Genomic DNA, 12,447 nt, shown 5'->3' on the forward strand with positions numbered 1-12,447 from the left:
TTGTTAAATGATAATGAATTTTGTTTCCATAACTAAATAATTAGTTCAGTGATTATTTTGTCCATTATTTTGTTTCTTGCAGCATCTATCTTGCTATTTGCATTTAGATATTTAATTTGTTAACATTTAAATCATTATATAATCTAGATTTTTTTATGATAAGGTTAGAAATGAACAAATCCACATACTCTGAATACTGAAGACTTTACTCCTAAGAGCATAGTATAGTTTTTTACGTGGCAAATATATATGATTTTTACTCATTTAACCTCATCTGCCCTCAACTTTCGTCAGCTCATCAACCTCTCCCAGAAGCACGGCAGCCTCACCAGAATGAACCACAAGGTAATTATAACACTTAAAACTACCAGTTTGAGAGGTTAAGTATTGCAATGTATATATATGCATGTACTGCATACTGTATGTGGTTTTTCTGTCAGGTTTTGGACACAGGTTGGGTGGATCTCTTGGCTCCCAGCCTGGATCAGATCTTCAGTGTGTGCAAAGTAATGGAGAACTGGCTGCAGACCCATTCCAAGCATGTGTTGGTGTTACACTGCAGGGTAAACATCACTGATCCTGATATGCACATTGACACTGTCCTTTACTTTAAAGTCATCTATGTGATATATGCATGCATATGTGCATAAAATGTATTCAGCCTGATTGTGTGATTGCCCTCAACAGGGAGGTAAAGGCCAGCTTGGAGTTCTGGTGGCGTCCTACATCCACTTCAGCAACATGTCAGCCAGGTAACACTGAATTTTTAAGGAGCAACTCAACCTTTTTAGGTTGCCTGGTGGAGGCACAGTAGTGACATTATCACTATAAAAAACTAAAAAGACTAAAATCACTGTCAGTGATTCATTTCTGTAAGGATGTTATTCATTCTTTCATTATCAAGTTTGTTTACTTCGAAGAAAAAATCTCAATTTTGAGTTTTTCAGATCTGATTGTGGTCTGACGATGGGAACAAAGAGACTAAAGCGGCTGTTGTACTGTCCATATATAACACCGCAAGAATGCAAAGGTCGGCAAGAATCTTTGTGACATAAATTTTGCATAGCCACTAGACTTCTCATCTGAATTTCTGAAATAAAACAAGAGAAAGAGTACGTCCGTGTGTTGAACTATTCTAATCTTTAAACCTGGAGATGCTTCTCAAGAGACATTTGCGAGGCAGTTCTCTTTAATGCTATAATGTATTCTGAGTAAACCATTGAATGTAATGCAGGCTTGGCATTAACATTTATGTTTCACAAGGGATGAATCATGTTAATCCTGTGACCTTATGATCTTTCATTGTGTCACCAGCAGGCCAAGCTGTCTAAATAGCTATAAATTTGCTCATCAAACTGATGCACAATTTGCTCTGTCCAGGAGCAAACCTCTCAGGCCTCTCAGCTGCTTTAACTTTTTAAATTCCATTCAATATTGATGTTCCTTGAAGAGTGCTTCGCTTGCACAGCATGTGTGAAAAATATCATCAAAATGAAGGAAACAGCAGCTGTAAAGTAATGACCCAGCACTGACATTTACTGTTGGATGTGTTTGCTGATCAAAGAGCACTGACAGAACAATAGACATAGCGAACAGAGGCTGATCTCATGTATGTCTTTACCAGGCAAAGGGCAGCACAACTGGTAGAAGAGACTTTGAACTGCTGTTGTTTGATTTTCAGGCAGGGATCCTGTTGCTGTTGGACACCAGTGAATTTATTTACTTGTAATTGACCTGCATGTCAGATTTTGAGTCTAAGGAAAACACAAAATATTTTTAATTTCAGCCAAATGCATTTTTAACACACACATGTAAGAGTTGCTGCAGTTCCAAAGTCCAGAATATCTTCTATTTTATGAGCTATTAATATCATTGGGTGTTAGAAAAGGTCAATTTGAGGAAACTCACTAAAAATACAGAAAAGAGGAGGATCAAGCCCATGCTGCTGGTTTGCACGTGCTTGTGTGCATGCTGCTCATGGCTGAGCAGCTGACTCACTGTTGAGAAATATCTGATTGTGACCATTGTCCCACTGGGAATGATGTAAGTGCCTGTGTGTGAGTGCAGGTATGCAAAGACTTATGATAGAAAGTAGTGATATCCAGTCACGCATCTGGTTTTATTTGTTTTGAGATATGTGTCTGTGATGTTTCTGCTGTTACCCCAGTATGATGGAAACAAAAGGAATTTCATTGGTTCATAAAAAACATGCATACAATTATTTTAAAAGGAGCATGTTCTTCAATAAACCTTAAGGACAGTTAATCCCTGAATTATTCATATTCACTTAAAATTTTTAATTTAGAGTGCTTTTTAAATTTGATGAATAGATTTATTCTGGCTGGAAATAACATGAATAAATTACAAAAGACACTATGAACATTGTCTAAGAGATCTTTAAGATCAGTTTGAACAGTTTCTGTGTTGTGTACCTCCGCCAAGGAAGTTATGTTTTAGCTGGCGTTTATCTGTTTGTTGGTTGGTTTTTAAGTTGGCTTGTTTGTTAGCAAGATAACTCGAAAAGTTATGAGCAACTGTGACACTTAACAGCATTTACTGTTTTATGAGAAATTAAGAATATATCTGCGTTTATTCGGCAAAACTTCCGCCAATGATGATTATTTTGAAAAGGGCTGTAATCGGCCGATTTAATCGGCCAGCCAATAAATCCGTCTGGCCCTAATTTGCAATAAACAAAATTGCATTTGTTACATGGCTAAATACGACATCATCATCTGAACATGCGCCTCTCTCTCAGTGCAGACGTTTCTCTCGACCATTTTGCCATGAGAAGGTTCTACAATGACAAGCTCTCTGCTCTGATGACTCCCTCACAGAAACGGTAAGGATGTACATGGCTGATCCCTGGAGGCCGAAGCTGCACTCTGGTTCAACTCTAATCTTTGATGTAGAGCAAGAGATCTGCTGTGAAAGTACAGCTCAAACTGTACCATAATAAAGATACAGAATATGGCTGTTAAACCAGGGGCTTAGTGAAAGTCAAACCCACCATCATCCTGTTGCAATGATGTTATAGTTACCTGTAACACCACTTCTTTCTGTTCTTCAGGTATGTGTGGATGCTGGGCAGCATGTTAAAAGGAGGACTGAGGATGTGCCCCTCTCCATCTTTCCTCCTCTGTGTTGTTCTTCATGGTCTTCCCAGAATAAGACCAGATGGAGGTAAGCATCAGAACTGTGATCAGAACAAGATAAATAACAGTAGCTACACATTGCCGCGCCCCTCTACCTGCCATCTCTCATTTGTTCCTTTTACTTTTTTCAACATTCATTCAGATTTGATTTGATTTTTTAAAAAGCAAGGAGTAGTGTTTGAGGCTAACAATCCCATAGAAATTGGAAGCCTGTGTGCTTATAGTTGAGTATCTTTTAAAAATGTATTTTAATTAGTATTTTGCCTTTATTAATTAGGGCCATGTAGAGGTAGTCAACAAGCAAAAAGAGAGAGGAATACCATACAACAAAGGCCATCATTTGGAGTTAAACTGTGGGCTTTGCAGTTATGTGCTATGCCGTGTAACCATTAGGCTACCAGGGCGGTCACTTGCTCCACCTTAATACACCACCTGTTTGAAATTTAGGTTATGAAACATGCCTCCGTTTCACACTTATGCAAATCAGTGAAATGCAAGATGAGTGGAGAGCCGCATTTAAATAATAATTCTGATCCTATTTCTGACACTCTTGTCAAGAGTCTTTGATCTCTAAGGTATGATTTAAGACAAATATTGAAATTATTTTTCACAGTTCTTATGTTTGAGTCAAGCTTTACTGTAAGACAACAGCTCTGCTAATAACAATGCTTCTCAAACAGTTTTGAGTGTTTAGTTTCTATATGACCTTTTTGGATGTTTCGTAGGATGTTGCCTCTTCCTGAGGGTCTACCAAAGTCTACAAGCTGTCTGCACATCAGCAGTCTAGTAAGAAACACATCATTTACACACAGTAAACACAGAAAGATACAGTACAGGAGGTAATGTGTGTTTTTCTCCATCTCAGCCATGTTAATGCAGCCCAGACAGACCGCCTCTACATTGTGCTTCAGCCTGCTCAGCTGCTCAAAGGGGACATTACGGTGAGTGGTCATACTGTATGTGTATACAATAAGAATGATATGTATATATGTAAGTATACAGTAAACGATGTTTAAGTATGACCACATCAAAAATCTGTCAGATTTTCATGCAAACTTTGAAAAAATCCAAAAGTTTGACAATTTAGAAACATTTCAAAACCCAAGAAGTTCTGACATGTACCATGATTCTGCTCTATTTCTTGGTCGGCAGTCGAACTGAAGCAGATTACTGATAGTGACTATGTGAACTCCTTTGTACAGAAGGTCAGACTTCCTTAAGTTGGACTTTTCCATTGAAGCAAAATTCAGATGATGATTTGTTCAGCTTGTCAGAGCTGTAATTCAACAAAATCAACCTTGTTAAGTTTTTCTAAGCAAAGAGGGGCTTCTTGGCATTAACATTATGCCAGTTCAAGTGCATGCTGACATAAAAACAAAAAGTGGGAATACTGAATGCAAATTCAGTCTGAAATTCCTGAGCATTTTTCTCAGACAAAGTGTCCCATAGAACAAGTAACATCTCTAAACCATTTCTCAGGAGAAACAAGGCCAAAGTTAATTACAATAACAACATATAACAACAACAACAACAACAATAATGATAATAGTAATGATTAACAATAATGCATGAACTAAAAGACTCTTGAACCTAAAAAAATTGCCCAACAATTCATAGAAAATATGTCAGAAAAATTATTTTAAAATTTCTGATGTTTCAAATATAGCATAATTTTTTGTTTGACATCTTTAAAAAATAATGAAACATTATATATGTATTATATATAGTTTTGAAAAATGAATTCACAAAAAGCTATACAAGAAAAGGCCCAAACACATGAAGTGAAGCAGTAAATGTACATGTCATTATATCTGCTTTCAGGTGGTTTGTTACGATAAAAACAGCCAATCAGCCAGCCGTCAGGTCATCTTCCGTCTCCAGTTTCATACAGGCCTCGTCGTCGGACACACCCTTGCTTTCTCAAAAGCGGACCTTGACTGTGCCAATGAAGGTATTTATAACCTGGTGCCACAGTCTATACACTGCCAACTGTTCAGCTCCAGTCCACATGCACCATCAATCTTAATCTGTAACTGATAAATCTGTCTACTCTGCATCTACCTGAACTCAGCCTGGAATCCTATCAGCTGTGCAGGTATGAAGGACACATGGAAACTTGTCCACTAAGCCAAGTTAACCGCCCATCTGCCTTATTTTTCTCCTAATATTCCAGACCCTCGGTTCCCAGAAGATGGAAAAGTGGAGCTGCTGCTCTCTGAGAGTCCTGAAAAAATAGCAGGTAGAGTCTCACTCACAAAAATGTTCCCTTTGATTTATCTTTTGATAAAACTTTTACTTATATAAACATAAAACGAATTACAAAGAATAAAAAGTCAAGTTGATATATGTTGCAGATGTTATAGGTTTTGGTGGATGTTTACCCAGAATCCAGTGTTTCAGCTCAAGTTGTCACATTTCTGCTTCTATTATTCATAACCTCCACCAAAATGATCAGAAAAAATTATTAATTAATTTATTTTTCCATCAACACACATTAAAATTGATGGTTTGGCATTTGCCAGTGTAGAATTTGTCAAATAACTATTTCCATAAAAGCAAAACTATTGCACATTCAAACTAAGATTTTAGAGTGCAGCATATCGAGCTTTTAATGTGTAAGCAGTGCACAGCTTGAAGATCTGTTCTGTGGTCCATGGTACTAAAATGTAAACCACACTGCAGCTGCTACATAAATCTGTGAACCTTCTGCACCTTTTTTTACTCTTCAGAACTCATATACAATTGAAACCATACTGAAAATGTAAACCTGCAAGGAATCAGAAAGTTTGAAGATTTAGAAACATTTGAAAGTGCAAGATGTTCCAATATGTAAAATAAAGAGGGAATATTTCAGATTCTGCTCTGTTTTAGAGGTCAGATTTTCTTCAGTTGGATCATTCCATTGCAGCAATGTTCAGATGAGGCTCATATGGAATTGATCTTTATATCAGAGGCTTGTTTGAGTAAATCAACCGGCAGTTATTGTTCACCTTTTGTACATGTGGCTGTGTCTCAAGTTTTCAGCAGAGCATTGCTCGCTAAGTAGCACTGTGATAATGGGAAACATGTGAACATCAGCACTATGTTAAAGTGTCAGATTGTTATTCTAAGCAAAGACCTTTCTCAGTGTTAAATCATGACTGGACTGGATGGTCTAAGGGGAAAGTTCATGAAACTCAAAAAACACACACTGGATCAGTTGTCTCCAAAACACAATCAGACAGTCCAAAAGTGAGCACAACATCAGAAAATCAACATATGAAGCTTTATTGAGAGATAGAAAAGCAGCTTCATCACAGATACAGAGTTTACTAAGTAAAGAACACAAGACTCCAATCAGCAACAGCTCTGTCAAAAGAAACCCGTCGAGCAGTAATCTTAGGGGATGAGTATTTCTAAACCACTTTACTGGAAGAGACACAAAAGTCAAAAGCTGCAGTGGGGTAAGACATAACGTCATTTCACAGTGGATGAAGGAAAAACTTTGTATCTATGAATGAATGAATAATGCTGGGTAAATGGGTAGTCATGTTTTGTACAAACTTGTGGACTCTATGCAGGTTGAGTGCAGCTATCATCAAAGCAAAAGATCAGCATCAATATTAACATATTCTGAAACTGATGGACAGATTGATAGATTCTATTTGTTACTTAAACTGTTAAGCTGATATTTTAATTTGTAATGAAAAATGTGGTATTTAATTTGAAACTTGATCCCAGAATTTTGAAATTGACAGAGTAGTGTTGTTTTAAAAACTGGTGATGGAGACTAAAATGTTGTTTATGATGAAAAACCATAAGCTGCTTTCCATTTTACCATGCTTGTTAATAAGGCTGTTATTTTTGTATGTCAGGGGAGAATTTAGATAATGTTGTCTTCATAATTCAAAATGCATAATGAACTGTACACAAATTCACACAGCTGCCATGCTCAGATAAGGCAGGAAGAGATTTTTTTGTCTTGTTTCTGTGACATTACAGATAAGTTCTAACACCTGGACTCCCAGACAGACACATTATTTGGGCTACAATGCTAGACCAAGGTTCATTGTATCTCTTAACTCAAGCTGAAGAGACAGAAGTGACTCAGGCTGAAGCATAGCACACACGCTCATTACTCATGAATGAAAAAGTTTGGTCACCCAGGTGGGGGCAGTGTTGGACACCAGGCCAACTGAAATGGCCCTCAGCACTTCCAGCCACACTCCTCGCCTGTTAACAGGAAGCAATATGAGGGGTTGCCATGCACACACTTCTGACAGGAATTCAGATTGCAGATACTGTACACAGGGGAGAACACAGGGGCGGAAACACAACCACTACAGCTTCAGGCACACACAGATACTGGCAAATAAGTGGACATGAATGTGAAACTGAGAATAAAGCTCATATTATCATTTAAATCACATGTTAAACAAAATTTGGTCCTGGGAACCAGCTGAACACAAGTGGCTGTGTCTGTGTGTCTTGTTGTGTCACTGATTTGTTGTTTCCATGTGCAGGCAGAGAGCTGTGGCACAACGGGCGCTCTGTGACGGTGGACTATGACACCTTGGACCCATTGGTTAGACGAGATTCATACCAAGACACGTCTTCTCTTGAAACAGGTGAGGGGCATTTTAGTAGTTTTATTCAGGAAACCCCACAAACTCCATTTTACAAAATTCTTTATGCTCTGATTCTTTCTTTCGCTTTCTTTTCTTGCTGTTTTGGAATTCTCGTGGTATGCCTGACTTAACTCTTAAACAGGATGTCACAGGAAGACATTTAATCTGAAGACCCCGTTACGGTGGATGAACAAACTTGTCTGTTCTGTCTAACATAACATGGTCATTTATTGTAAAACTAGACGGCCACATGCTATTTTGTATGTCATTTTTTTAACGTATGTGTCTGACTTAAACAGTGACTGGCTTTCATTCATTTTCATAGATAAACATATTGCTTTATGTGACTGCAAAAATAATTCAGTTTATTGTTAGTGACCGTAAATAATTTTGTGTTCATTCAGCTGAGAAGCGGTTGTTTCCCTTAAAAGTGGGAGTTAACGTCAGTTGATTAATTTGTTCAAAGTCATGCAATCAGTTGCAAAAGTGTTAAACTGGTTGAGTTAACTTAACTGAACTTGAGAACTCACATTCAGTAAACCTGTATTACTAAATAAACTTATATTAAGTTGTCACAGCTAGTCACATAGACTAATTATGGACACACTGGTTTTCTTTTAACATGTTCTGAGTTTTCTGATTTTCTTCTGCCAAGAGTCAGAACAAAGACAATCTGTGAGGCTGCTACCAGTGACACTATATAGTCTATGGGTACAGGAATGAAATTCAACACTAACCTTTCTCATGATTAGAACTGCTTTGATTAATATGGAAGAAACAACAATAACTTAATTTACCGTGCATTAAAAACACAAGACCAAGTTTTTTACCATGTTTGTTTGCCCAAACTTCAAAAAATAAAGAGTCTATCCGAGTTTTAACTCTCTAACAATGTATCCTGGGAAGTCTGCTTACGTGCCAGTTTTGTTTATAAACCTTTAAAATGAGTTGATTGAAGTCTCACCTCTTATTCAGTTCAATCTCCTCATCGTTTAAGGTCAAAATGACTCAGGTTATAAGAACTGATGTTTTCAAGATCGAAAGTGGTCTGAAAATAAATACAAACTCGATATTTTAAGCTAAAATGACCAGAAATGAACAAAACTCACGTATTTATACTAATTTAGAAAGTATGAGTTGCTTTGACTGAATATCTCAAAGTTTTATAGCGTGTTTATTTTGTTGTTTAAATTGTATTTCCATATTGCAAATCTTACCTGTGTTTCTTTTATAGTAGAGCAAAGTGTTTAGTATTGCCTGGATGGAGCCAGCCAACTGTTTTCCCTGTGTTCAGTCTTTATGCTAGAATAAAGGAAGTGGCTGCTAGTAATATAGGTCTAACTTTACATAGCTAGTGTGTTTCTAGAAGGTGCTACACACTGCATCGATTTCTCAACAAGTTAACGGTGCAAAAAGAAAAAGCTCTTTAGTTTTTGTTGCATATGAGATTGGATATTTCCAAATGTTCTTTTCTTGGCAAGAAATAAAATCATACACGTCCAAGAAAACTTTTTTGCAGGTACTGGAACAAAAAAGAAAAATCTTCATAGCAAGATAACAAAGCCTGCACACTGCTGTTCTCTTTCAGTGTTTTATTGACAACTGCTGTCCATCACTCCCACCAGAAACATTTGTAGTTACATACTGGTACAAACGGGTTTCTAAATGTTTTTTATTTTTTATTGTTTTGCTTTTTCTTTCTTCTTTTCTTATATTTGTTCTTTCCTTTTTAGGGGTGCAGTTGAATAAGATACTGTGGGAGCACAGGAGAGTGCAGACTTTGCCTTTTTGTTTTTTTGTGATGCTCAGACAGATTTATGTTTTTAGATATAATTCTTTATTCTTGCTGACAACACAAAAGAAAAGTTAGAATTGATGGACTTGAAAACAAGTCAAAATCCTCTATCTATCTAACACCTGGGGAGGTTTGGCTTCATTGTTATTTTACCTCGTTGGAGCTAGACTTGATTTTGAGATGATGCTCTGGAATGATTATTTGCAGCTTGGTAGATAAAAAAAAGTATGTAGATGCATAGATCTGAAAAAGAACGGTGTTGTTTGGCAAAAACTGTACATGGTTGCTAGTAAACAACATGGAAGATGTTAAATCAAACACAAAATCAAATCACATCTGTGCATATGCTAAACCCACAAAGCATTACCACCAACTCTGCAGTGCTAAAGAGCTCTTTAGCCTGTTTTAACTAAAAGTTTCGGTGTCACTGCATATATTTTTAGCCTTTTTTATTCTCACACAGTTACAGACTTGCTGCTAAAGAATGCACAGCTTTCCTTTTGGATTTTTTTCCCCAAGGGACAAAAATAGAGCTAAAAAAAAAAAAGGACAGTGAATATTTACACTTAAATTCCTCAGGTGGACTAAAACACCACTCCAATTGGATAATTGTGTTGCTTTTGTGTCTGCTGAATGTGGCAGTAGCTGACCACAACAACTTTATGAGATGATAATATGTCACCTGTTTGTGTATTTGAGCTTTTGTTGGTGAGTTTTTCTGCCCCAGAAGCCCCAAAAAAATCCATTAATGTATTTCTGGCTGCTATTCAGAAGTTATTTCCCTCTGTGGGTGCAGATCCAGTCTCTGAGATTGTCTGTTTGGACTATGGCCTTCGCTGTGGCCAGTCTTGTGGGTAATTGCCTGGTCATCAGTGTGACAGCTTACAACTGTTGTGGTCACAAAGGCCTCTTTGACGTTCCTGGGAATGGGTGTAACGACAATCATCTAGACAGCAGCCAGACCAGACCTGTGTATTTGGAGGCGGCTGTTTTTCAAGAAGTTTCCATTTAGTTAGAATAACCCTTCACACAGAGAAAAACACCAACACAAGAACACACATCCAGACAACTGAAACAATCACTTTAACCAGTGGTTGAGGTTGCAGTTCCAGATGTTTTATGCCATTGCTAAATTTGCCCTGGCCAGCCATGTAATTTAGATAGACCGTTCACTGGGGGAGACATGTGGAAAAGTGGCATGTAAACACACATACATACGCTCACATGAATGCAAGCACACATTGCCATTATGTTTAACCGCCAGCACACACGCATGCACATGAGCATAATGAGGGTGCCAGCCAGTTAGCAATGCAGCCGCTCGCAAGAATGTTGTTTTCAACCACAGGTGGTTCTACTTTACCCTCTCACACCCCTCCCCTCTGCTGTTTCTATCACTCCATCTCCCCATCTTCTTTTACTCTCTCCCATTCTTCTCTCCCCCTTTATCTCATCTCCTGTCTGCCCCTTTCCAGCTCTGTGCGCTGCTTTCAGGTTCAAGTTGCAGGTTGCAATTTGTCCAATATGTCCCCATCCCCCTTCTGCACACAATCTGCAGAGCCCGCCTCCATGTTTACATTCCCCTCTCCATATTTGGCCAGCTCAACGTCCTTGTGCTTTGTGTTTTAAAAAAAAAAAATTTCCTTGAAAGTGCATTATGCGTGCTGCACACACTCTTCCACCTGTATGTTGTGTGTGTTGTTCATATGTACTTGCAAGTCTAGTGGATGATCCACCCTTCAGTTTCCTTTCCCTCCTGCTTCCCCCCACTTTGACATGAAAATGCATGAGCGCACACACTCTCTCCCCACTGCGTTACCTACCTGTGTCAGCCGGGACAGGATGCAGGGGGGAGGGAAAAATAAGGGAGGCAAAGCAGGGCTAATTTCGTGTTGACGGTGAAGGCGGGGATTCATAGTGCAGAGACAGAGAAGTGCAGCAGTGACATGAGAGGGGAAAGAGAGAGTAGGAGGGGAGGGGGGGACACCAGAGAGCTGTTAGCACCTTAAGAGAAAGAATGTTCTTTGCTTGTCTTCCTCCGGCAGCCTGAGAGACAGAGAGGACGACAACACCGGAGGGGGAAAGAGAGCTGGTCTGAATCTTTTTAATCTGCTTTCACTCTCATCCTTTTCATTCTGTGCTCGTCCTTGCCTCTCTTTCCTTTCTGCTTGTCATCTGTTTCTCTTTTCCTCTTTCTCTGACTCCAAAGGGAGGCTTCAGCAAAACATTTCCATCCTGTTTCTAGTCCGCAGTAGGGACACACAAAGTTTACTCCTGGCTGCTGGTAAAGTAAGCTGCTTTTTTGTTTCATTGAACTTGCTGAAGTTGTGTTCATTGTACAGTTAAATAGAGTGTTGATCAGTATGTGAACTCTGCATCTCTGTGTGAGAGACCTATTAGACCAGCTGTGAGATTTTACCATGCATGTCTGGTATTTGAGTTTTATTGCTTCTCTGGACTTAAGAGGCTGTTCTCGTACAGCTCTGGTATGCACTGTATGTATTGTTGCAGTCACTGTACGGGGAAATCTTATCTTATCTAAATGTGATAACCCTCATTGTAAAAGAACTTGCTTTTGCTCTTTTGTTTCATATGTTTGAGGAGTGCAAATGAAATGATTTTATTACTTAGTGTAAAAATGAATCCAAAACCAAACTATATTCAATTTACAGTCATTAGCACACAAAAGCAGCAAATCCTCACAACTCTGGGGCTAGATCAAGACAATGTTAGGCAGTTATAATAGGAAAAGTTGTTGATTCATTTCTATTAATGAAATGTTTCACCTTTGTCTTCAACTTGCTGTAAGACTTAGAAATGTCTTTTCTTGTTTTTCTAAAAACTGTGTGTGAACATGCAGTCAGCTATATCTGACCTCAGGTAGACGTCT

The 12,447-nt window shown here is 38.3% G+C and overlaps 1 protein-coding gene across 1 annotated transcript in view; it reads left to right on the forward strand.

Annotated features, from left to right (window-relative positions):
- Nucleotides 1-12,447, forward strand: part of tns3.2 (tensin 3, tandem duplicate 2) — a 55,677-nt gene that overhangs the window by 5,744 nt on the left and 37,486 nt on the right. The window contains exons 3-12 of the mRNA XM_008284067.1: nt 295-345; nt 441-563; nt 688-752; nt 2,759-2,842; nt 3,071-3,183; nt 3,881-3,941; nt 4,021-4,096; nt 4,977-5,106; nt 5,329-5,394; nt 7,658-7,762. Of these exons, the coding sequence (XP_008282289.1) occupies nt 295-345; nt 441-563; nt 688-752; nt 2,759-2,842; nt 3,071-3,183; nt 3,881-3,941; nt 4,021-4,096; nt 4,977-5,106; nt 5,329-5,394; nt 7,658-7,762 (874 nt within the window). The remainder of the gene's footprint in view (nt 1-294; nt 346-440; nt 564-687; nt 753-2,758; nt 2,843-3,070; nt 3,184-3,880; nt 3,942-4,020; nt 4,097-4,976; nt 5,107-5,328; nt 5,395-7,657; nt 7,763-12,447) is intronic.

Source organism: Stegastes partitus, unplaced genomic scaffold, assembly GCF_000690725.1.
Source record: "Stegastes partitus isolate 25-593 unplaced genomic scaffold, Stegastes_partitus-1.0.2 Scaffold342, whole genome shotgun sequence".
Taxonomy (NCBI): Eukaryota; Metazoa; Chordata; class Actinopteri; family Pomacentridae; genus Stegastes; species Stegastes partitus.